This window comes from Zootoca vivipara, chromosome 7 (assembly GCF_963506605.1).
Source record: "Zootoca vivipara chromosome 7, rZooViv1.1, whole genome shotgun sequence".
Taxonomy (NCBI): domain Eukaryota; kingdom Metazoa; phylum Chordata; class Lepidosauria; order Squamata; family Lacertidae; genus Zootoca; species Zootoca vivipara.
The window spans coordinates 75,027,372-75,050,808 of record NC_083282.1 but is presented as its reverse complement, the minus strand read 5'-3'; the positions used below and the strand labels follow the sequence as shown (position 1 = coordinate 75,050,808).

General features: G+C 44.4%; 1 protein-coding gene across 4 annotated transcripts; it reads left to right on the top strand.

Moving 5' to 3' along the window:
* Positions 1-700: 700 nt before the first annotated feature.
* Positions 701-23,173, top strand: PKIG (cAMP-dependent protein kinase inhibitor gamma). Of its 4 annotated transcripts, XM_035123287.2 has the most exons (6): positions 701-1,114; positions 5,261-5,331; positions 10,037-10,109; positions 13,386-13,565; positions 20,517-20,695; positions 21,004-23,173. In XM_035123287.2, exons 3-6 carry the CDS (start codon positions 10,060-10,062, stop codon positions 21,081-21,083), a joined length of 489 nt encoding a protein of 162 aa, XP_034979178.1. In that variant the 5' UTR covers positions 701-1,114; positions 5,261-5,331; positions 10,037-10,059; the 3' UTR covers positions 21,084-23,173. The 4 variants fall into 4 exon arrangements, with proteins under 4 accessions (XP_034979178.1, XP_034979181.1, XP_034979180.1 ...); XM_035123290.2 differs by lacking the exon at positions 10,037-10,109 and having other exon boundaries at positions 703-1,114; positions 5,261-5,326; XM_035123289.2 differs by lacking the exon at positions 10,037-10,109 and having other exon boundaries at positions 704-1,114.
* The last annotated feature ends 264 nt before the right edge of the window (positions 23,174-23,437 follow it).

Below are 23,437 nucleotides of genomic sequence, written 5' to 3'. Positions count from 1 at the left end.
GAAACCCCCGTATTTTAAACCGTTTCCCGCGGGCAGCCCGGATTGGGAAAAATCCCGTATATCCCCTAGATTTCCTACCTGCCAGGGAGGCTCCATTTTGGGTCCTGGCGCCGCCCGATTTCCAGTGCCCAGACATGGGTAGGGCGGCACCGGAAGTCGCTTCTACGCATGCCCGGAGATGCGTAGAAGCGACTTGCGGTGCCACTGTATCTGATTTTTGGTGCCCAGGCATGGGCGGAGCGGCACCGCAAGTCGCTTCTACGCATCTCCGGACACGCGTAGAAGCGACTTCCGGTGCCGCGCCGCTGCTGATCCCACATTTTTCAGCGGGAGACTTGGCAGCTATGCCTCACAGAGTATTTGTTGTGGGGAAGGAAGGGAAAAGGAGATTGTTAGCCGCTTTGAGACTCCTTCGGGTAGTGATAAAGCGGAATATCAAATCCAAACTCTTCTAATACTCTTCTTCTTCTTTAATGTAAAATGGGTAGGTAATATGCGAACTGGCACCCAATTTCCCAGTGTTAGGACTCTGAGCAATAATTTAGTTGGCAAATGTCTGAGATGCATTCCACCCACAATATGCCTTGATTTTGCCCATAGCTTCCTTGAGAATAAATCTTTGTCTTACACCTAAACAACAGCCAGCGGGTATATTAAAGTAGGAAGCCTCTTTTGTCAAACAGAAAACAGAAGGAAGGATGTTTCACAGCACAGCTGCTGGGAGATGAGGTTACAATGTGAAGTTAAACAAAAGCAAAGGAAACAGATCCCTCCTGTGTGCAGGGAGATGGGAGCCAAGCAAGTAGCTGCTTGGTTGACATCACCGAGGCCGAGCATTGGATTACAACAAACAGGGACTTACTTGGCAAGGGAAGGCAGTGAGGAAACGCCTCCTGAGCCCTAGAAGTGCGACTACATTTAGCAGCTATTAGCGCAAGGAAACTGTAAGTCTGAAACTGTGACTAAGCTGTCTGCTCTGGCCCTTTGACATTCCAAGCACACTCACGCTTGGGGGAATGTGTGGGTGACCGAGCCGCACTTGAGCCTTGAGTTTTAACAGTTGGGGTTCCTAACTCGCCACACCGAGAGCTGTTGGAGCTTGGAGCCATCTCCTGTAAGTATTACTTTGCGTTCTGAACAATGGTAGGCAGCAGCCGCGTGGAAACCGTCGCTTTTATGCCACAAAATGCACGGTGTTAGATAGTGAAGGACAAGTAAAATCTATTTGTGGGAGGACCCTGAGCAATAATCACTTTGTCCAGTGTCTAAGTGGTTGGCTGGGGTCCTCCCTAGAACACATTTGTTTAAAAGATCTTTTTTCCGCATGAACTTTTCGGTGTGTGGCAGAATTGTGTTCCACATGAAATGTATAACAGCTGTGGGGGAAAGGCAATGTTCTAGTGATTTATCAAAGATTAAATGAAGGGAGCAACAGTGAAATGAAGGGTGAGAAATCTTTCGCAGTTGCGGGAAAATAAAGTGAAGTTTTTACAAAACTGAAATTCAACTATTATTAAAATTACTGGTTTCGTGCATGTATTTTATTTGTGTGTGTGCATGAGAGGGTTGTTTTGTTTTGTTTTACTCTGGAAATAATTGTATTTAACATGGTACAGAATGAGCATCATATTCTGCCAATGAAGGAGTTGGACAATGAGGCATTTTTCTATTTTATGGTTAAGAATATTGACACTATTGATTGTCAAACTGCTTCACCTGTTGTGAATGTTAACAACTGTCACCACCAATTAACAAGTGATTGAGAACAGAAAGAACATTGTGATGTTCACAATGGATTGGAGGCACAAAGTTGGGCCTAAAAGGCAAGAATGGTTGGTGAGGAGGTCCAAACTGGAAAAAACCTCTATTCTTCCTGGTAGCTAGCAAGCTAGCAAAGATGTATTATATATCATAATTTATTATTTATAGCATTCAATTCCTGCCCCTTTGCCAAAAAGACTCTCAGAGTAGCGGCTTACAAAAGTCCGTACTGAGGCAGTCCCTGCCTTCAAAGTTCACAATCTAAAAAGACATGGCACGCAAGGAAATAGGAATGGGAGGGAGGTGGAAAAAGCAAGCTCAAGCCATTAATTCAACAAGTTACAGGTCTTATAAGTTCTTATATACAGTTCTTATGTATGAATATAAATTGCATTTTACTTAGATATTTGATTTGTCAAGCTCACTAGTGCCAACTCTGACTTGCAGTAGCTCTCCAAAATTTCAGGCAGAAGTCCTCCTTCCTCAACTCTGCTATCTGAGATGCTCTTAATTGACTTTCCAGATACAGTACTGAACTTGGAACCCTCCTCATACAGACCACCAGATCATGATGGGCTCAGTCACTGAACCATGGCTCTTCCCTACAGAGATCTGTTGGCTGTGCGAATTAGACCCAAGTTTGACCAGTCCAGTGTTTCACCTATTTGAGTCTCTTCAACACTTATATCTCTTCTCTATATCCATCTTAATGTCTGTAGGAAAAAGTAATGGGTCCTTTGGCCTTGAAGTTTAGGCCGCCTCAATAATTCTTGTGATTAGAAAAGCACCTTAGTACCCTTTATGCTGGATCCCTGTTGATGGTATTGCAAGCACATGACAGTCAAAAAGTAAAGGTAGCCTTGTTGGCCTATGAGAAAAATTCCAAAACCCACACTGGGACAACCAGAATGTCACAAAATATTGTGCAAGCTCGAGTTCTCCAGTACTCTTAAATCAGGCTCAAAATTCTCAAAATGTCTATCCTCGGGACCCACTCACGAGGGGTTAGATTTACTGTGTTGGACTGGGACTTGGGAGACCAGGGTTCGAATCCCCACTTATCCATGGAGCTCACCACGCGACACATACTGGATGACTTCAATCTTGGGTGAGGATTTTCATAAAGAAGTCTATTGGCTGCTGCTGCTGCTGCTGAACAGAAGGTTGGAATAAACTTCACCATGAAACCCAGTGTTAGACTAGGGGCTAACCCACGCTTCTGTTTGCCCCATGATATTTTCTGTTCGCCCCAGGGTTTCCAGGCATGGGTCTGAAAGGTTTTTATTTTGTCCTGTCTTTTCCCTGGGGGAACCCACTATTTACTGCTGAATCAATCTGCAGAAAACCCTATTGATGTTTGTTCCTATTCAGTAGTAAACAGTGGGGAGATCATGTGACAGACGGAAATAGGGAGGAGCCTTAGAAGTGGGGAGATCTAGATTCAAATATCCACTCAGCCATGGAGCTCATGAGATAACTTTGGGCCAGTCTCCATTTTTCAGCCTAACCCGCCTCACAGGGCTGTTGTGAGGATAGGGTGAGGTTGAGAATGATATATGCCATCTTGAGCTGGAGGACAAGTGGGACAAATATTCTTTCATGAGCCTCTGGAGGATTTTTATACCCTCTTTAGGAATACCCACACTTATATTGCTTCTGTCCCACTTTTTTTTTGACAGAGTAATAATAATAAATAAATAAGAATAAAAATGTGCACCCCACTCCTGAAACCATTCCATTGTAATTACCGTATCCAACCTCCTAAAATTTAAACACCTCTTGCAATGGTTTGATTCCTTTCCGTTTTAACACTGCAAATTCTACAAACACCTTCCATATCTCCTCCCACTTTTAACTGTTGTGGTTTTCCTCAAAGAATGCTGGGAATTGTAGTTCCATGAAGCACCCGAGGATTCTTTGTTAGAGCTCCCAATTCCCCATCGTAGGACTGCAGCTTCCAGTGCTTTCCTAGGGAACAGGCCTGGCTATTAAAGTATGTGGTATAGATATACCTTTTCTCTGAAGCGTCAAGTATTGATACCCACTGGAAAAAGAAATAGCAAAAGAGATTAATGACCTGGCCAGCACCTCCTCCAATGTTTATTCCATGAAACAAGAGCTGTCACGATGACCTTCAGATCTTGACATTACCATGACTTATATCTTTAAAGGATTTCCTCTTTGGAACAAAAACATGTCTACGTAGCATTTGTTGGACATCTGTACTTCTGGAGCATCTGTACTGAGGTCATTTGTTCCATCGTAGAAATTCAGATAACAGTTACATCCTCCATCTATACCTATGGAACTGGCACTGTTTTGTAACCAAATAGAGTTGTACTTCTGATACCTGCTGACCTAAAACCAATTTATCCTTTTTAGGACAGCTTTGTTAGATTTTGAAATGTGAAGGATTATATCCAGCATTTTTGTACCTGCATCATTTGCTTTCTTTTGATTCCGGAGATGAAACTTTGATCAAAAACAAAACAAAGCGGCGGCGATCACATCCTTGCTCTGGAAGGCAGACCAGCTCATGTTTTCTTGTTGGTGACATTTTTCAGCTCGGAAGACTGCAATACACTAGTACTTGTCAGAAACCAAAGAAAATATATTGACAATGTTAGCAACAAGCAGCTGCAAACAAGGAAACCCAGAGAAGTTTTTAAGTGCTGGATACAAGCCAAAATCGTTAAAACCGTGGAGGGGGGATTTTTCTATGAACTTCACTGTGTGGATTTTCTGCTAACTTACCAAAGACATTTCCGGATCTTGGTCCATCTACTCGGGAAATTCCAGAATGAAAACTCAGCTGGATACAGGCTTATTTGCATACTTTGCAAGGAACCCAGGGGGCAATAAAATAAAACAAATCAGTGAATATATAGCCCATTTTTTCCAAGCCAGAAGTAAAAATAAGGAGAAACCATTAGTGGGAAAGTTTTCCTACACCATCTTGCCACATGATTAGATAACCAGAATCTCTACATTACGGACTTTAGTTGATATAACCATCATTCTTTGGAATTGGAAGATGGGCACACATTGTCACGAGTGTTCTCAGAATCTCGCCAAACTATTATTCCTGGGATTTCTTAGGGGATGCTAAGATTATATAAAATCAGTATCTAAAGGACATACCGGTATATCTAAAGCACAGTATCTAAAGCACAATTGCTGTAGTAGCAGCAATTGCACAGTATCTTATCCACCCTGACCCAGCAACAATGCTACAATATCCTAACCAGAGCAGATTTTAGGGAGCTGAAGCAGGAGGAGAAGAAGGGGAGATTCTGTTGTGCAAGTGGAAGTCAACTTATGCAGTGCTGGATACAACCATGATGTATCTTTTAAATTTCCATTTCCCTTCCAGTTCCCCTTCAAGTCTTGCTTTCCCTTCACACTTGTGGTCACAGAGTCCTGAAAAGGGTCCAGAATAAGTGTTTGCTAATGATTAAGGACCACGTTTATCCTCCTTTCCTTTCTACTTCCTCTCCAGAACTACTTGATGCCTTCTGGTGCATGGAGCTAGATGTCTATCCTCAGCAGAAGGAAAATGAATTAAGTAAGGTATGTTCCCAACACACAAACTCAGACACACACACACACACACACACACACAAGTTGGTGGCTGTATGCGTGTGCAAGCACTGTACTATTGCAGATATTCATATTTCGCAGTTTGAAGCAACTGGATGCATAAAAACTGACTCCTTTTTGGAAATGAAACATTGTCAAGGCCCATAAGAGTTGTCTTTAAAACAAAACAAAAGCATCATATGATGGTGGCCTCGGAGCGAGCAAGCAAGCAAGCAAGCGGAGCTCAGCCAACAACTCCACCAGCCCTTGCTATTGTATTTTAATGTATTTTTAATCTTTGTTGGAATCACCCAGAGGGGCTAGGGAAACCCAGCCAGATGGGTGGGGTACAAACAATTTATTATTATTATTATTATTATTATTATTATTATTATTATTACTACTACTACTACTACTACATATAGACAAACAAGTGGGAGGCCAGGCAGGCAGGCAGGCAGGCAGGCAGGCAGGCAGGCACTGCCTGGCCTTTCTTGTGCATGCTGTGTGACATCCAGACACAAAAGCTTTTTAATTGTGCAAAAATGGGAAAAATATGAATCCCGGGCACTGTTTCTGACCACTGGTGGAGGAAGGCGGTGCGGTGGAGGTGGTCCACACCGAGTGTCATCCCTGAGGAGGGTGATATTGCCCCCCGCCCCCCTGGGATGCTTATTGCGGGCAGCCAACCCCACCCCGTGTACAGCAAGCTCCGCCCCCCATGGGCGGCTAGCCCTGCCCCCGGGTGCACAGCATGTGCACCGCTCCAGGTGCTGGAGCAGCTAGCTCTGCCTCTGTTTCCGACAGACCCTTTGGCTATTCTTTGTTGGGTCACAAAGGCTAGGGGCATCTTCTGTGCCCCTGAGAGGATGCACCCCTCCTTAGGGCAGGGGAGCAGCTCAGAGATCAGGGCAACGGCAGCTGCTGCCTGGAGGACTCCCAAGGGGAGGGGAGAAGAGACTGAGGGCACACTTCACAAGGGAAGGTGTTCAAAAAAGGGCGAGAGGCTGCCAGCTCTCCAGGCAAGGGGTGACATAACTGGGCTCCTGAGCCCCACAGGGGTGCTGCAGAAAGAATGTAGCTGGTCAAGGGAGCCGTGGACTCAAAAAGGTTGAAAACCTCTCATTTAAGGACTCTACTTGGTGTTAAGTTGGTTTGAGAAACAGCATTGAACAGTAGTATTTTGTAGCAAAGTACAAGAGACATATGCATTTTGGATAATGCCATGTGAACATGGGAGTAAAAACCCCGCACTAGCAATGGGGGGGGAGTGCCACAAAGCATGCATATCTTATTCATTCTCTATGCTGCACCAGACAGTTCTTGCCAAGTCAAATCATCTGCCCCACTCATTTGCAGCACTGCACTAGGACTGAAGCAAGGGATCTAAATATAGTCCTGAATTCTCTGCCTTATGAATAGTTCGCTGTGTGTAGTACGGCAAGACTGCTGGAATTTACCCTAACCCATCCTTGCTTCTTTGAGGAACACCACAGTCTTTTTTGCACATGCAGTATTTATTGTACATCCCTGAGAAAATCAGGAATTTCCAGCTCCTTCAAAGGAGCTCAGACAAAATGAAAGCATTGTTTTAAAACAAAAACAAAAAAACCAAGAAGATGAAGGAAAACAAACAACAGCATCTTGGGAGAGGAGAACGCTCCCTGCTGCAACTCAGCATAACTTCATTCCATAGCAACACCCTCTTGGGCCCTACTTTATTTCTGCTTCCTGAGAGCTGCAGAGAGAATGAAGTTTTCTGCTTTCTACAGATGATTCAGATTTCTTTTGTGGGGAAAAAAACCCCAGAAGCTTTTCTTTTAGGAATAATTGGTGAAGTACGTACCGAAGGGGGGGGGGGAGTTTATGTATGTTACCACAGCTGCTTGAATGATTTATGTCCAAAGATGGAAGCAAGAAACAGTTCTGACAAAGGAAGATTGGCAATTCATGGAAGAATAAGAAATCAAGAAGAGAGACTTTAAAAAATAAAATGGATGAAATTTATTGACTATTTGAAGACACATTGGAAACAAATTAAAAACATTAGTGGGACTGATAAAAGCACATGCAGTAAGAGACCATTAAGGGGAATATAAAGGGAAAATTATAAATACCGTATATGTGAATTGGATATACAGTAATAAAAAGATATGAAATAAATATCCACAGAAGGGACGGGAGGGAAGTTGAGGGGGAAGGTAAATTATATTCGTAAAGATTTCATTTTTCTTGTTAGGTAAAGGTAAAGGGACCCCTGACCATTAGGTCCAGTCGTGACCAACTCTGGGGTTGCGCGCTATAAAAGCTGAAAATGAAAAAATCATTTTCTTATCAATGGTTTTAAACTCATTTCCTATGCAAAATAAATGTGCTGTTGGAAAGTTGCAAATTCCGCAGAATTCTGGAACACCACACAGGGAGAAGGATGCTATCGCAAGCTTCCCCACAATCCCCACAAACCAACAGGCCACAAACCAACAGCAACACAAGAATATTCATGTGGCATAATTTTTTTAATATAATTTTTTTTTATTTTTAAATTAAAAAGATGGCCGGGCTGCCTGATGCATTATGTTGAAGGGGCAACACTGATGACCCGGCCAGCATTAAATTCTCCAGGATACTTGTCCACCTTTGGTGCGCACCCTGCACTAGGGTCTTACCTAAAGCTCCTAGAAGCTGTCCGCATGCAACAGTAGCCACACCCTGGGTCAACTGGCTGGCTAAACCAGCTGAGGATAGCTAATAGATCTCAAACACTCAGTGAGGTAGGGATTTCCCCTGCACCGGAATGAGTGGACAAGATCAACAGTGGGTCCAGTGGTCAAAAAGGAAGTTTCTGCATGTGCATGTGCTGTAGAAGAAAGTGAGAAGTAGCCCATCTAGGAGAAGGAAAACTCTGATCCTTAATCTCTGTGACCGTGCGGGATATCTTCAGGAGAAGAAAACGCTAAGGATCTGGAGTGGAGTCTCTAAGACGGTTGGATGGTGCCTTGGGCATCTCCTTCCAGCAATTCCTGAAGCCAAGCTGTTGCCAGGCGTATTGCTCTGCTTTCCTTTGGACCACATCACTGGGACTGAGGGGGGTGGGTGTCTTGTCATCTGGGCATCCCAGGAGCTCCCTACACATTGCTCAGGCTTGCGCTCCGGGGAGGTCGCTTGGGTGCTGCTAACACTGGGGTTTGACATCACCCCTGAAGACGCACGCCATTGTCTCTTGAGACAGATGGATGCAGGGCCGTCTTACCCATAGGTGCTAGGTGTGCAGGGCACTTGGGTGCTGGGCTCTCAGGGGCGCCAGGCCGAGAGTCTGGGGCCCGAGAGTTGAGTCCGGAGAAGAGCCCGCCTGTCGGTTGGAGCACCGCGATGGGCTCTTCTGCCATGGGCGGCTCTGTGCCGTGAGTTCGGGGGCAATTGAGCCAGCGAGATGCTGAGGCGGCCGGCCGGCTCCGCCCACCTGCACGCCTGGGACTGGGCAACTGGGGGCGGGTGGGCGGATCTTTGCACTCCGGCACCGCATATGCTTAAGACAGCACTGGATGGAAGCCAACAGCAACAAGGGATGGGAATGTATTAGCATATTAAGGTTAAACACACCCATAATTTGTACTGCATTTGTCAGATTGTAGTGACTGAAACCTTATTTTTCCAACCCCGCTGTAATAAAATGTCCCTTTTGAAATTTTCTCTGAATTTTGGGGGCCTAAGCACATTTTCAGGACCACACATGTGAAAAGATTCATCTCTCCCAAGTTCACATTTTTTGCTTCATGTGTGAATCGTGTGTATTATGCATTTTCCTAGAGACACATTTGACGCTGATAACTTGTTAGTATTTACGTGCGCAAGCCAAGTTGCAAAGCCAGGACCGTACTGCAGGGGGGGAATTTGATGCCTGCATTCACCTTCCGTGTCAGAGCTCTGCCCACATTTGTAATATGGGGATAATGATAATATGGGAATAATGCTGGCTGATGTGAAAAGCACAGGCTGCAACCTGCACCATGAGAGGGAGGGGAAATGTGCGCTCTAGCTAAGCTTACCACTTCTTCTGTGGCCCTTACTGCTGCCACCCAGTGGATATCTTTAGCTCCTGTCAGACTAACTTGTAATCTGGTGAACCAGGTTCGCTTCCCCGCTCCTCCACATGCAGCCACTTGGGCTAGTCACACCTCTCTGAAGTCTCTCAGCCTCACTCACCTCACAGAGTGCTTGTTGTGGGGGAGGAAGGGAAAGGAGATTGTTAGCCGCTTTGAGACTCCTTAGTGATGATAAATCAGGATATCAAATCCAAACACTTCTTCTTCTCTAAACTGGATAGTATGGTAAGGCAATTAGGGGCCTAATTGTTCCTTTGGGGAGGGGAGACACTATTCATAGTGCTGCATGCTTCCAAGATGTTCAAACCCCACCCCACCCCGGAAATATCTGCAAACAGACCAAACCAAATTTAGCTTTTACTAAAGGTTTCTATAAGGGAACAATTTAAACAGCTGTGAAGTTGTTAGTTAAAAAAAAGTTTGAACATTTAACCTTGGAACAAATGCAAACTATACACAGGAAAACACATCCTGATACCCTGTTTAGACTAAGTGTTAAAACAACTCCCAGGCCAGTGTTAACTTTAATCCTGGAAAATCTACTGCAGTCCTCTGGCTTTTTTCTTCTGGTTTCTGTACTTTTTCTTCAATAGCACTCTGACAACACCATCTAACGATGTCTACTCAGCTGCAAGTCCTATTGAATTCAATGGGGTTTCCTGACAGGTAAATAGAGCTAGCTCTCTTTTTTCCAGCTCTGCTTATACACATCGTTCTCAGCACTCGCCAAACCTCTCAGCTAATCAGAAGCGTAGTAGAGTTTTATTTGCATTTCTCGTCCTCATAATTTATTTGGCTTCTTCCCACTCCCCCACTCCCTTTCAAGGCTTCAGGTTTCCTTTCCCCCTTTAGTGTCAAACATCTTGGCTGAACCTTTGCCCCTTTTGATCAGAGCAACTCGAAAAGCATAAACCAACCGTTTTTATGATAAAGAACAGAATATAAAATGGTGAAACAATCCTCTTCCTTGTAGTGCATTTGAAATGCTTTCGGCACCTTGAAAGCACCATATAAAAGTTGATATTTAACTTCATAGCATTGCTGAGTATTGCCATCCTATGTAATCTGAAGAAGCCTTTTGCATTCAACACATACAGCCACCCACCAGAGCTAGTCCACACATGAGGCAGAATGAGGCTGCTGCCTCAGGTGGTGGGATCCTGAAGAGCAGTGCTCCCGGGGGCACCCTGCCCACCCCTCCTGCTGCCACCAGAGAAGCAAGGAGAAGCGGCAAGATCTCGCGAGAGTTTTGCAAGATCTTGCTGGTATGCAAGGCTTCAGCAAAGGTGGGCAGCACCTTCCTATTCTGCCTCAGGTGGTGAAACAGGATGGGCTGCCCTGACCCCCCCACTAACAATGAGTAGCCCATGGGTGCAGAGCAGGTGCAGAGGTAGGCAGAAGGTAGTTCCAGAGGGATGTACCAGTAGATCTTGGAATGATTTGCAGTACAGTACTGGGTTTTTGTGTGGCAGGGCTGAGAGTTCAGTTTTGGAACTGTATGCAAATTCCTGGGCTGAGCATGTGCTCAGAGGCTAGTTTGTGCTTGTCTCCAGTTGGTAGATCTTGGGTTCTAGTAAAAAAAACCCAACACACACACACACACACACACACACACACACACACACACACACACGAGATCCCTCCCAGGTCTGAGGTCTGCCTGCCTCTGGCATACGATATAAAGCATTCAGCCTATATGTGCAATAAGCTTAGTCATATTATTCAATGGTTCATGTTAACATGAATAATATTCAGTGGTTTGCATTACGAATATTCAGATCCTTACATATATGTAAACCAGGTGCTACCCACTTGATGGACTTGCAGTAATTCCTTTCATACCTGAATAATCATCTACAGTACTAATAAAATCTCCAGGGAACACTATAACCATATAGCTTTAATAGCTATTGCTGGTGAAATTTGTAGTGATTCTGCTTGAAACTTGATATCTTGGGGAAAGGCCCACAACCTTGATATTTCCCCCTCTCTGTTTTGAATAATACTGTACTGTCTAGAAGGGGATTTTTTACAGTAGCCACAATGAAAAAGCCCACAGGTCTTCTTGATATCTAATACTTGCATCAAATAAGATCTCAGAAGTAAGTAATCTGTACACTTTAAATCATTCAAGAGCTCCAGGGGAAAGTTTGAACACTGGCTGCAAAGTGCAGGAGGGCAGCTATTTTTAAATGCTGTTCGCAACTTTTCAGATTGTTGTGCAAATTTATAAACTAACTGTATCTTCACTGGACATTCAGTATGCCTGTGACATATTGTTGGGAGAAGTTCACAGACGTTTGTTGTTTCACCTGAAAAAGCCCAGATGAGGATATAATAATACATGCACAGTCAAATCATGAATGGATTACACAATTCATATATTTTGTAAACCCACTTGTGAGGGTATTAGCCTGAAAGGCAGCCTAAAAATATAATAATAATAATAATAATAATAATAATAATAATAATAATAATAATAAATATTTTAAAAATCTGGATGCTGCCTGTCCCCTTTTTTCCTTAGCATCTTGTGGAGAGAACAGCATCTCTTGGAAGTCCACATCCCAAAAAAACCTAGGCATGGAAAAATTTAAATAAATGGCCTCCCCAGGCCACTCAAGACCAAATTGGGCATTACATGCAGATAAGTAGTATACAGGTATTTCGTCAGTTCAGCACACACACCCCTTTACCATTGTATTTTGCATATCTCTTTTTTCTTTTTCTATTTTTTACAAAGTAATAATCACAAATTAAGAATAAAAATGTGCACCCCACCACTGAGACGATTCCATCGTTAACCTCCCAAAATTTCAACACCTCTTGCGATGGTTTGGCCCCTTTCTGTTTTAACAGTACAAATTCTACAAACACCGTCCATATCTCCTCGAAATTGTTTCCTCTGCGTATTCCCCATCTTACCTTAATGGCACATGTTAATTGATCATGAATAGCTATATCCCACACCTCTTTTCCAGGACCCCATTGTTCTCTCCGGACTTGCCTCTCCTTGACCAGTCCCGACCTGTCAAATCCTGCTTCGTCTTGTCCTGCCTTGCTCTGCCCTGTTCTACCTCGCTCTGCCATGACCTGCTGCCCTGTAATGTCCCATTGATCCCTCCTGTTGATACGTGTTTCCTATCATGACATTTAGCGTGGCTTGTCAGCGCTACACTATTATGGTTTATTCCTGCTCTTTGACAGGTTGACGCAGCATGCCGACGTCACCCTGAAATCGCTGCTACCGGGGGGGGGGGCAATATAATCCATTCTTAATCCATCCTGCCATGTCCTCTGCTCTGACAAGGCTGAGTGGGGCAAAGGATTCCATTCAGAACTTGCAGGGCGGAAAGAATTGCACATGTCTGTTTCACAGTTGAGGCTGTTGGATCTTTAACTGCCAGGGCATTTAAAAAGCGGGTATGTGGCAGGAGTAATGAGAGAAGGAAGTTGCTGGAATTAGATAACAGGTGAGGGCTATGCATGGGAACAAAGAGGAGCAGCTTCACACATTCATTCCTCATTAGGCCAGTTATAGGCTGAGTTTAAAGCCTAGTTTAAGCCGCCACCCTTCTCTGGAACTAAAAATGGCCACTGGCCAATGGCTGTTGTGCCACAAGATGTAGGCTCTCTGACTCACATCCACTGAGTCAGCCAGAACCTGAAGTGAAGGGAGAAAGCAAGCAAGGAGTAGATAGTACAGGTGGTCGGAGTCAGCGAGGAGCTGAAGAGAGCAGGAGCGCTTATCAAGAAAACAGAAGCTCCCTAAGTATATCTCCATACACTCCAGTTGCCCCTAGCAATGGGATTTCAGTGGGCATGTGCTAGACAGTAGCTCCTGATTCTAAAAAGGAGAATAGGTGGTTAAGCTGAATTACAAGGTTGCTGCAAACCTACTGTTATGTTGTTAATGCTTTTCCCAATTCCCCTTCGCTGCAGTAAGTCCAGGACTGCTGAGCCTGCCAGTTTAACATTTGGAATGGCCGAGGAAAAAAAGGTAACCTTGCTCAAACAATGTCAGAAATGCTGCATCGACATGAATGGAGACATGTTAGATGCACAGGGTATGTGTCTTCGCTGCAAAGCTGAGGAGCAGCAAAAGAATCAGAAATGCAAGAGGTAAGGCAGGGTAGAACAGTAAGGTTTGGGTTAATTTATGGAACTCACCAACTAGATGGCTTTAAAGAAAGAAAAAGTAATTAGGCATGCCATTGGAGAATGGATCTATCAATAGCTATTAGCTATGTTAACTAGACAGAGCTTCCATGCTCAGGGGCATGGGGAGGGGGAAATGGGGAGGGGGAAAGCAGGCCCTGCTTATATACTTCCTGTAACAACTTGGTTGGCCAGTATGGGGAAGAGAATGCTGGACTGGATGGATCTTTGGTCTGATTTGGTTCTGGCTGGGGTTGGGGTTAAGAGAGAAAAGAGGAAGCTAGAGCATTCATTCAAAGGCACTGTGACTTAGCTGGCTAGCATGAGCATCAGAAGAGCACTTCTGCATCAGAGCAAAGGCCCATTTCATCTAGCACCCTCTTCTCCCAATGGCCAGCCAGTTGCCAATGGGAAGTCCACAAGCAGGGTTATGAGCACAACAGCCCTCTCCCCACTTGTGCTTCACAGCAACTGGAGTATTACTCAATGCCTGAGAGTAATACTCAGCTATCATGGCTTGTAGCCATCGATACCCTCACCCCCCAAGGCGTTCTTAAAGCCATCCAAGTTAGTTGCTACATCTTGTGCTTACGAATTCCATACTTTGTGTGCTATGTGAGGAAGTACTTCATTCTGTCTGTCCAGAATCTTTGAATATTCAGATTCACTGGGTGACTTTGGGTATTATGGGAGAAGAACTCCCATCTAACTCCACACCATTCTACAAACCTCTATCATGGCCTCCCTTTCTTGTCTTTTGTCTGAACTAACGAACTTGCAAATGCCTCCCTTTCCTGAACCCTTTCTAGCTCTGCAGTATCCTTTTTGAGGTGTGGCAACCAAACCTGAACATAGTACTCCAAGTGCAGCCTCACCAGAGAGTTGTATAATGACAACATGATACTAACAGTCTCTCTTCCCCCACGTCGCCGCCCCCAGTCCTGTTCCAAACAATCCTGAACACGGAATTTGCCTTCTTCACAGCTGCCATATACTAGGCCACCGTTACCACCAAGCTATCCACTATTATTCCAAGATAGTCTTAGTCATCATCACCACTTCAAACCCCACTAGCATATCTATGAAGTTTTGAGAGGCACATCACTTTATACCTGGGTTATCTCTTTGCACACTGAATCTTAGTTGCCATTTTAATGATCATTCAACCCAACTGAATGAGAAACTGAAACCAACATATTTGCTCACCCTTACTTCTGAAGCTGTGATCCTTCATATTCTAAGCTGTAGTCTCTTGGCTCCTTTATCCAAATCCCAAGATCACTATTCTGCTGGCAAAATTCACTTTTAAACAGAAAAAGCAAGCTTGGTTAGAATTCTATTTCTAACTTTCATTTTAAAAAACGCAGCAGTAGCATTGTTTTACATCATTTTCTATTTATGATCAAATGCATCACATCTCTATATAAGGTAAAAGGTAAAGAACCCCTGGATGGTTAAGTCCGGTCAAAGGCGACTGGTGTGCGGCGCTCATCTCGGTTTTCAGGCCGAGGGAGCCAGTGTTTTTCCACAAACAGTTTTCCGGGTCATGTGGCTAGCATGACTAACCACTTCTGGTGCTACGCGACACTGTGATGCGTGCCAGAGTGCATGGAAACACCGTTTACCTTCCCGCCTCAGCAGTACCTATTTATTTACTTGCACTGGTGTGCTTTCAAACTGCTCACTCTGTCACACGGATTCAAACTCCAGACCTTCCTATCAGCAAGCCCAAGAGGCTCAGTGGTTTAGACTACAGTGCCACCCGCGTCCCTACATCTCAGATACCGACACCAGTCCTCAAAATTTAAATATTCAATGCCACCTCAGTTTCAAATGACATTGGCTGTGACTTTGCACTCAGTTAAATATGCATGAAAGAACTGATCACACCTTTATATCCTGCAGATAAAGTTCTGGGCTTGTGTTACCAAGATAGTGCCAAGTAGGTGAAATGAGACTGCAGAACTGATCAGATCAGATCTAGTACACCTCCGTGGCCAATTTTCTTCTTATATGTATCTGCTTCTATTGACAATTTTCGAAATTTCAAAAGGGAAGCCAGTGAAAGACCTCCTTGTGCTTGCTTCACACCTCTTATTCTCTAGGACCAACTTAACATTATGGGTGCTTCCAGATGATCTACTTATTGTGCATTGATCCTGATTTGCTCACAGGGAGGCTAGACGATGTTGCATCAAAGCAAGTGCTATCCTACTCTTTACATTGCATTTGCTTCTAACTTTCCATATCACAAAAAAGTTAGATCTCTTGAGGAAGTAGGTTTGTTGCCCAAGAGCTCCGAATCAACTTTTATTTGCCAGCATGCGAATCCTCCCTGGAAAAAACCCCCACACCTTGATCTCCATTCTACCATCACCTCTGGCCTCAGGGAAAAACAAAGCAAAACTCAGTCATAGCTATCGCTCCAGAGCTTTTGGAGATCATCAACTGAAACATCAGATGAATTAGAGTGGGATACATTGCCACTTTCCCTCCCCACATTACAAAAAACAACTTTTCTTTCTAGTTGGTGTCCTACATTTCTTCCATCAGATTCTGATGGCCTCACTCTCAGGCTTCGCTCCAGCAAGATGGATGCATCATGTATCTTTGGACCATGCCTTTGTACTTCAGTCTTGCTGCTTGAAATAGGGCTACCAGACGTCCCTGTTTCCCAGGGACAGTCCCCGGATTTGCGAATAAGTCCCTGGACAAATTCCATCCCCGGAATGTGCCCAGATTTCATCTAATGTCCCCAGGAAATGCAGCAGCGGCAGTCTCAGCAGCCCGGAGCAGTTGGCTATGGCTGGCTTCAGGAGCTGCTCAAAAGTCCCCATAGGATGGTGGTGCAGGGGGTCTAAGATGCAGCTTCTGGGCTGCCTCCACCTTCCCTGACCCCAGCAACTAAGCTGTGAAGGGAGGCTTCATGCTGCCTACCGGAGCAGCCTCCCAACTCCGTGCAAGCGGGAGGGGACAGGGATCTCTCAGTTAGGCAACGGGAAGCCTCCCTTCCCAGCTGAAGGATCCCCGCCACCTCCTGCTTGCACGCAAGTAGGAATGGGATTGGGGCTGCTCTGATGGGAAGGGAGGCATCGCACTGCCCGAGCCTTGCCGTCGCCATTCTTGGCCCTCCGTCTCCACTTTCCATGCCTGACCCCCCACCCACCGCTTCCCCACCACCACCACCACCAAAGAACCAACAACTCAGGGGCTGCCCAGGCTCATGGAGAAAGGACATAGGAGCCTCAGAGGAAGGGGAAACGTGGTGGTTGAGGTCAAGGCAGCGGCCGCCCTTCTGCCACCGCCATCACTGCAGTATCAACATCCCGAACATGTGGTATTTATTTATTTAAAGTGTCCCCGAATTCATTGAAAAAAATCTGGTAACCTTAGTTTGAAAACAAATAAGCACCATTTCATGTGAGAACCTGTTTGTTTAAAGCAGCTTCCCATACAGTTGAGCCAATCGCCATGCCACTTGTTGAGAGCGACCACAACCCTGCTGCAGAACATGTGAGAACCTTGTCGAGATCCCATGTTTTACTGTAAATGGGAGTTAAATATAACCCAAAGACTCCATCTGCTGGCCATACAATGTACTCAGTCCAGCACACCAGATTTGTCTCTTTCTTTCTTAACTGGAGCCCCAGTATTTCCCAACTAGAACTCTAATAAGATATTCCATGAGCAATGAGTCCTGTCCAAATCTATCTAGCAAAATAGGATGCAGCCCACAAAAGTGTATCTTACAAGAAATTTATCATTCTATAAGGTGCCATTGGATTCTGTTCCTCTGGAACTACTGTACTTAAAATAGTAATCTCCTGAGAGGACTTTTACATTTTCCAACAAATATATTTATAAGTTACAGTATTGATCATGCCTTTAAAAAAAAAATCAAAATCAAGGTTATTTAACACATATCAAATACTAAACAAAAACCAATGATAGAAAATGGTGCATGAATTCTGGGAGGGGGTGAGATGGTCCCAACCCCTCCTATGGATGGCATCATTAGCTACTTCTTTGCGAAAGCCACGGTGGGTAGAGAACAATCTAGTTAAAAACGGAAGGAGTTCAGAGAAGCTTATCACAGTTTATTGTGGACCCAGTGCTGCAAGTCTTTCACACTGTGCACACAATGTTGTCCTCATCAAAATGCCACACACACACACACACACTGCAACCCAGACTTACCACTTCCACATGCATTTTCCATGGATATGATGAATCCAGATTAAACAGGAAATTAATATGGGGCATGACTCTGATGAGGACATTGCCATGTGGAAAACACGGTGCAAAACATGCTCGCATGAGCAGCACCAAGACCACTGTGAGCTGCTGTGTATGGAGGCACCCAGAGTGTCATATGAAGAGAGTGTGTGGTTGGTGTGCAAAACCAAAAAAGTTTACTAAGTGGTTTATTGAGACCTCCAGCATTTTTCAAGTGCCCTAATAAAAGAATAGTTTGAGAACTGAGGCAATAGGGTGTCTAGATGCAAAGAAAGGACATCTTTAAATGTCTAAAGGTAAAGGGACCTCTGACCATGAGGTCCAGTCGTGACCGACTCTAGGGTTGCGACGCTCATCTCGCGTTATTGGCCGAGGGAGCCGGCGTACAGCTTCCAGGTCATGTGGCCAGCATGACAAAGCTGCTTCTGGCGAACCAGAGCAGCACACGGAAATGCCGTTTACCTTCCTGCTGTAGTGGTACCTATTTATCTACTTGCACTTTGACGTGCTTTCGAACTGCTAGGTTGGCAGGAGCTGGGACCGAGCAACGGGAGTTCACCCCATCGCAGGGATTCGAACCGCCGACCTTCTGATCGGCAAGCCCTAGGCTCTGTGGTTTAACCCACAGCGCCACCCGGGTCCCATATCTTTAAATGTCTATAGAAAAAGTGCAGCTTGTCATGTAGGGGTGGGGGAAAGCTGCTTCATGGTGCATTTCTAAGTTATTGGCACCAACCTGACATTTTCAGTATATGGTGCCAGAAATACTACCAGCAAATGACTAGTATCTACCGTATAGTAGCTGCTGTGAAAGCTTGCAATGAGATGAGAAAACACATGTTCTCTTTAGTCCTCTCCTGACTTCAGCTCATTTTTGCAACTCATCGCAGGCTTTATGGTGGGATTGTTGCAGCTTTGAGAGTTATTTGTTTTTAATTTGGGTCCTGAGGGTGTCTTTTAATGCTAGGTACATGTGCCCTGCCCTTTTCTGAAAGCTTCCATCTCACTGGTCCCGGATTGCTGTTCTTGAATACAGCTGTTAGGTCAACTCTGTGTCACCTCCTCATACCAGTGTAGCAACCTGATCAGTTGGTTTGTCAGAGTTTATAGCATGCTTGTTTCAGGAAATAGCTCCAAAAGGACAACACCACAACTCAGAATATAGGTGTGTATTCTCAGATCCTGGAAAAAGATAAATCCAGATCTGGACAAGAGGAAAGACAGTGTGAATACTATGGACTTCAGGAGTTCAGTTCAGGTCTTTCCATTTTGGACTGCAGACAGATAATATTTCTTGAGGTGGCAGAATGCCCCAGTTGGAGAAAGGGTATCTTTATGATGCTGAAGGTGAATACATTTCTCAAGGGTAATCAGTTTTTAGCTCTGTGTTCCTTTAGCTCCTCATCAATCATGGACTTTACAACTGAGCTTGGGGGGAGGGCAAGGGAGAAAGGATATTATGCCTGGCAGTATTTTTGTACCAAACCTGCTGAGCTTAGTAGGGTGGCAAGGCCCCTCTCATTGAACATTCATCCCAATGGTGGCCAGTTTTTTTAGTTTGTGTTGCATGTTCTCATAGGTGTGAGGTACGATGGTGATGCCACTGTGCCAGCCCAGCCCTGTGCTCTAATCTTTGCGGTTGCAGGAAGCAGGACACCAAAGAACATTGAAAGAGCCAGACGCTTTCACCATTCTCCCTCACTCTGCTTTTAAAAATTCACAGCAGCCATGGGAGACTGAAATCAGGAGTGGCAGCCCGGCTGGAGTGCAGAGACGGGCTGTTTAAATTGTTCCCTTCCTTTCCCAAAAGCAGGTGATGTGCAGGACTAAGAGATAAATTTGGTTCCGTTCACCTTTAAAAGGTGAATCTACCTAATTTATGCCTTCTGAATCAATACATGAAGCAAAGCATTGCCATCTTTTGAAAGCTGCACTTCTCTGAATTTTGCAGTACAATTCTCCAGCCAAGAATATGCACGTCTGTTGGTGAAAACAGCATACAAAAATGCACTGTATTAGGGAACGTTGCTTTGCAAATATGTGTATATTAGGCAAAGTTGCATATTTTTTAAAGAAATGTGCATATTAGGAGAGATTTGTACAAAATTGAAGAAGTTTCATGAGGACTTTTAAAAATTGCCACCTGTTGTGGATATGTGGAGAACTCAGTTTAAGAATAGAAAAATGAGAAACCAACATTGACAGAGTCGCCCATTCCTACTTCCCATTTTTGTGAAAATGGAAGGCAATGGAAGTGAAAGTAGCCTCTTCCCCTGTCAGCCCTCCACCCTTGCTTTTAGCCTTCTGTGGGTACTTTTCATACAAAAAAAAAAAAGGTAGGAGGAAGAATCATAGCAATGTGGTGCCCAACCCCTGGCCCCAATATACAGGACTGGGTTTACTCTACTGGCATCCTAAGAGGCTTTCTGTTTTCCAAATTGTATCTGGCACTTCCTACCGAGCTAGATGGTCTGCCAATAGGAATTTCCTCTTAAAGCAGTGGGTCTGGCTTGCAACTGCTGAGCTATATGGAGAAAGTGAAAAGGCATAATTTCAAAATGGCTCCTTAATTACATTGGCTAGTTACAGTGGTTTCATATGATGCTTATGAATTGCTCAGTGAAAATGGACCTCGTGCCCCTTGACATTTTCTCAAGCGTGCACATCTCCGTTACACAGGGATCCTGCCTCATACAATGTGAATGAGACGATGGAGACCGAGGCTGCCTATTCTGACTTCATCAGCTGTGACCGGAGCGGCCGGAGAAACGCAATATCCGACCTCCAAGGAGATGCAGCTGCTCTTAAACTGGAGAAACTGGCAAGCACCATGGAGGATATCGCTATTGCAGGGGACGGTGAGTCCCTCTTTGCCCAAGTCCAACCCGAGCTGCTTCTCAGGCAGCTGATCTAATCAGGAAGCTCAGATGAGTATGTTCTCTGCAAAACACACGGGGCTTATCTAAATCACTGCATCATGATGGGACATCGGCACATGCTACTAACATCCGACTTCTCACACTTCTTGACACATTGCTGAAGAGCTAGTGTTCTGCTAGTACCACTGAACCATTGGCAATAGCCACACTAGCTTTATTTGCCAAAGAAATCAATTTCCATCAGATCCAATTCACACAACTCTCTGTTTGATCATTTATTTTTACAGAAAACCAAGATTCGACCGATGCTACCGAGAAGGAATGTGGACTGACTCCTAAGAGCCAAGATAGCAGCCCGACCTTGTGAGAGCTCTGGTTTAGGCTGCAGAACGGTGGACGACAACAACTACGGCTCTTCCATCTGTTAAGAAACACAATTGCAATAAGGAGTCTCCACTTAAAGGTTTCTGCCATGGCCATCTGGCTCTTGCAGTCACTTTCTGTGGCAGATGGTACCTTCAGAGAACTGTCTCTCTCTCACACTCTGCAACACTACACACCAAGAGATGTTTAGTGACTTGAGCTACTCAGAGAGCCTTTTGGCAACTATTTTCCTGTATAGGAAACCACAATTTCAGTAATAATATATAGACTGCAGATTTTATCGTACAAGGTACATTTTGCTCACACGATAAACTATTATTTATTCCTATCTCCCTGTAGATTGTTAGGTGACTTGCGGTATGTATCTCACTTGTGCACATGCTGTATCTCAGAAGTGCTGGTATTTTTCGGGCTGTGAACATTGGTGAGGAGAAGTATAGGAAATAATCCGCCAGCCACTTCTCCAAAATGATCGCCATTGAAGCCAATGACCTTTTTGTTGCATAAGGGCAGATGCAGCCTTGCACAACACTAATGCAGTTCAATGGCAATTCCACAGGAAGTGGTCTCCATGAAAGAGGCACCAGTGACATACCACTTCTGCTTACGTCGCTTCTTCTTTCTGGTATGCAGAAAAGGATTTCAGAGGCACAAACCAGTGGATTAAAAAATGGGCTTAATTGTGCGTGCTAAAAAGGGAAGGCAGCACTACTTCAAGCTAACTCATTACCAAGTTCTAGAGTTCCAATGCCTCTGGTAAATTGTTGCATCCTCTGTTAAGAGTTGTATCTTGTGGTGAAACTTGCATGCAGATCCATAAACCTGTTGTCCCTCCCCCCCCAGCAATTAAAACTAAATGAGTTCTTCATTCATGTGTTTTGCTCTTTTCTAGTACTTTATGCCCCAGACTTGCAGGGTTTTCATTTGGTCTTATAACCAGTGCTTTTTTTTGTTCTTTGAAAAAATGTTTAGGGGTACTCTCATTTTCCTACTCATATTGAAATACTGCCCCTCAATGAGGCCAAACTTAGATTCACAAAATGTTTAGGGGTATGCGTACCCCTGTGTACCCCCAGAAAAAAAACACTGCTCATAACCCAATCTAAACTAGGAGTGTGCCAGAAAACGTCTGCGTTAATTTCCCAATTCCTGTGCCAATATAAGTTACTGTTACAGGGCTGCAGGAACAGATATTCACAATCTTGAGTACAGACAGCCATGTCTATCCATGGAATATGGCAGGATTCTCAAACTGGCCTCTGGGGGGCATTAAAGCACTGGTCTATGTGTGCACACCTCAAGCAGGGTGGGGTGGAAATGGTAGTTGGCTGCGCTAGTGTGGCAATCTAAGAACAAAAGAACTTTGTTGGATCAAACCCAAGGCTATAGCCCAGCACTGTTTTTGCTCAGCAGACAATGAGCGTGACATGATAGCCATAGCTCTCTCCTGCTGCTGGTATTCAGAGGCATACTGCCTTGATTATATACTAGTACAATCCATTGAATATCTTGTTGTCCATCAATTTGTCTAATCTCATTTTAAAGTCATCTTAAATTGTTGACCATCTCCACCACAGTCTCCCAGATTAACTCTGTGCTGTAGGAAGTTCTTCCTTTTGTGTGTCCTGAATCTATCCCCATTCAGCTTCACTGGATAACCCTGGATTCTAGTTATGATCAGGGAGAGCACATAAATTATTTCTATGTTTTCTCCACACCATGCATTAATTTTATACAACTGCCTGTCGTGTCTGTCCATACACTTCTAAACTAAGCAGCTCTGGACATTGTAATATTTCCTCATAAGAGAGTTGCTGATCATTTTGACTGCTCTGTTCCAGTTCTACATTCTTTCTTTCTAAAAAAATATATATTAAGTTTTCAAATTTACAGTTGTCAAAGAGAGCACCATTGCTATATGTAACACAGGAACAGGGTTGGGGTGGGAATAAAGGGAGGAAAGGGAGTAGAAGAGAAAAAATGGAAAAGGGGGGGTCAACGGGACAACAGTCATACCGTATATAAGAAAACACAGAAAATATGACAAATATGACTGTTAAGGGATGGGATGGGATAAAAGGAGATGTTTACAGTTATGAATTTAAGTACTGTATATTCCTGCGTATAAGACTACAGTGGTGCCTCGCTTAACGAATGCCCTGTAAGACGAATTTCTCGCTAGATGAATGGATTTTGTGATCGGAGGTTGCCTCGTAAGACGACGAGGTTTTCTATGGCTGCCGCTTCGTCTTGCGAAGCGTGGCCATAGAAAAATGAACCTCCGACTGCAAAGTCTGCCGTGTAGCGAGAAATTGCCAATGCTTTTTGCCGCCTGCC

Coding starts and splice junctions, on each gene's coding strand:
- PKIG (XM_035123287.2), top strand. CDS start 10,060: ATGTCTACTCAGCTGCAAGTCCTATTGAATTCAATGGGGTTTCCTGAC. Junction 10,110..13,385: donor TCAATGGGGTTTCCTGACAG/GTAAATAGAGCT, acceptor CCTTCGCTGCAG/TAAGTCCAGGACTGCTGAGC. Junction 13,566..20,516: donor AAGAATCAGAAATGCAAGAG/GTAAGGCAGGGT, acceptor TCCGTTACACAG/GGATCCTGCCTCATACAATG.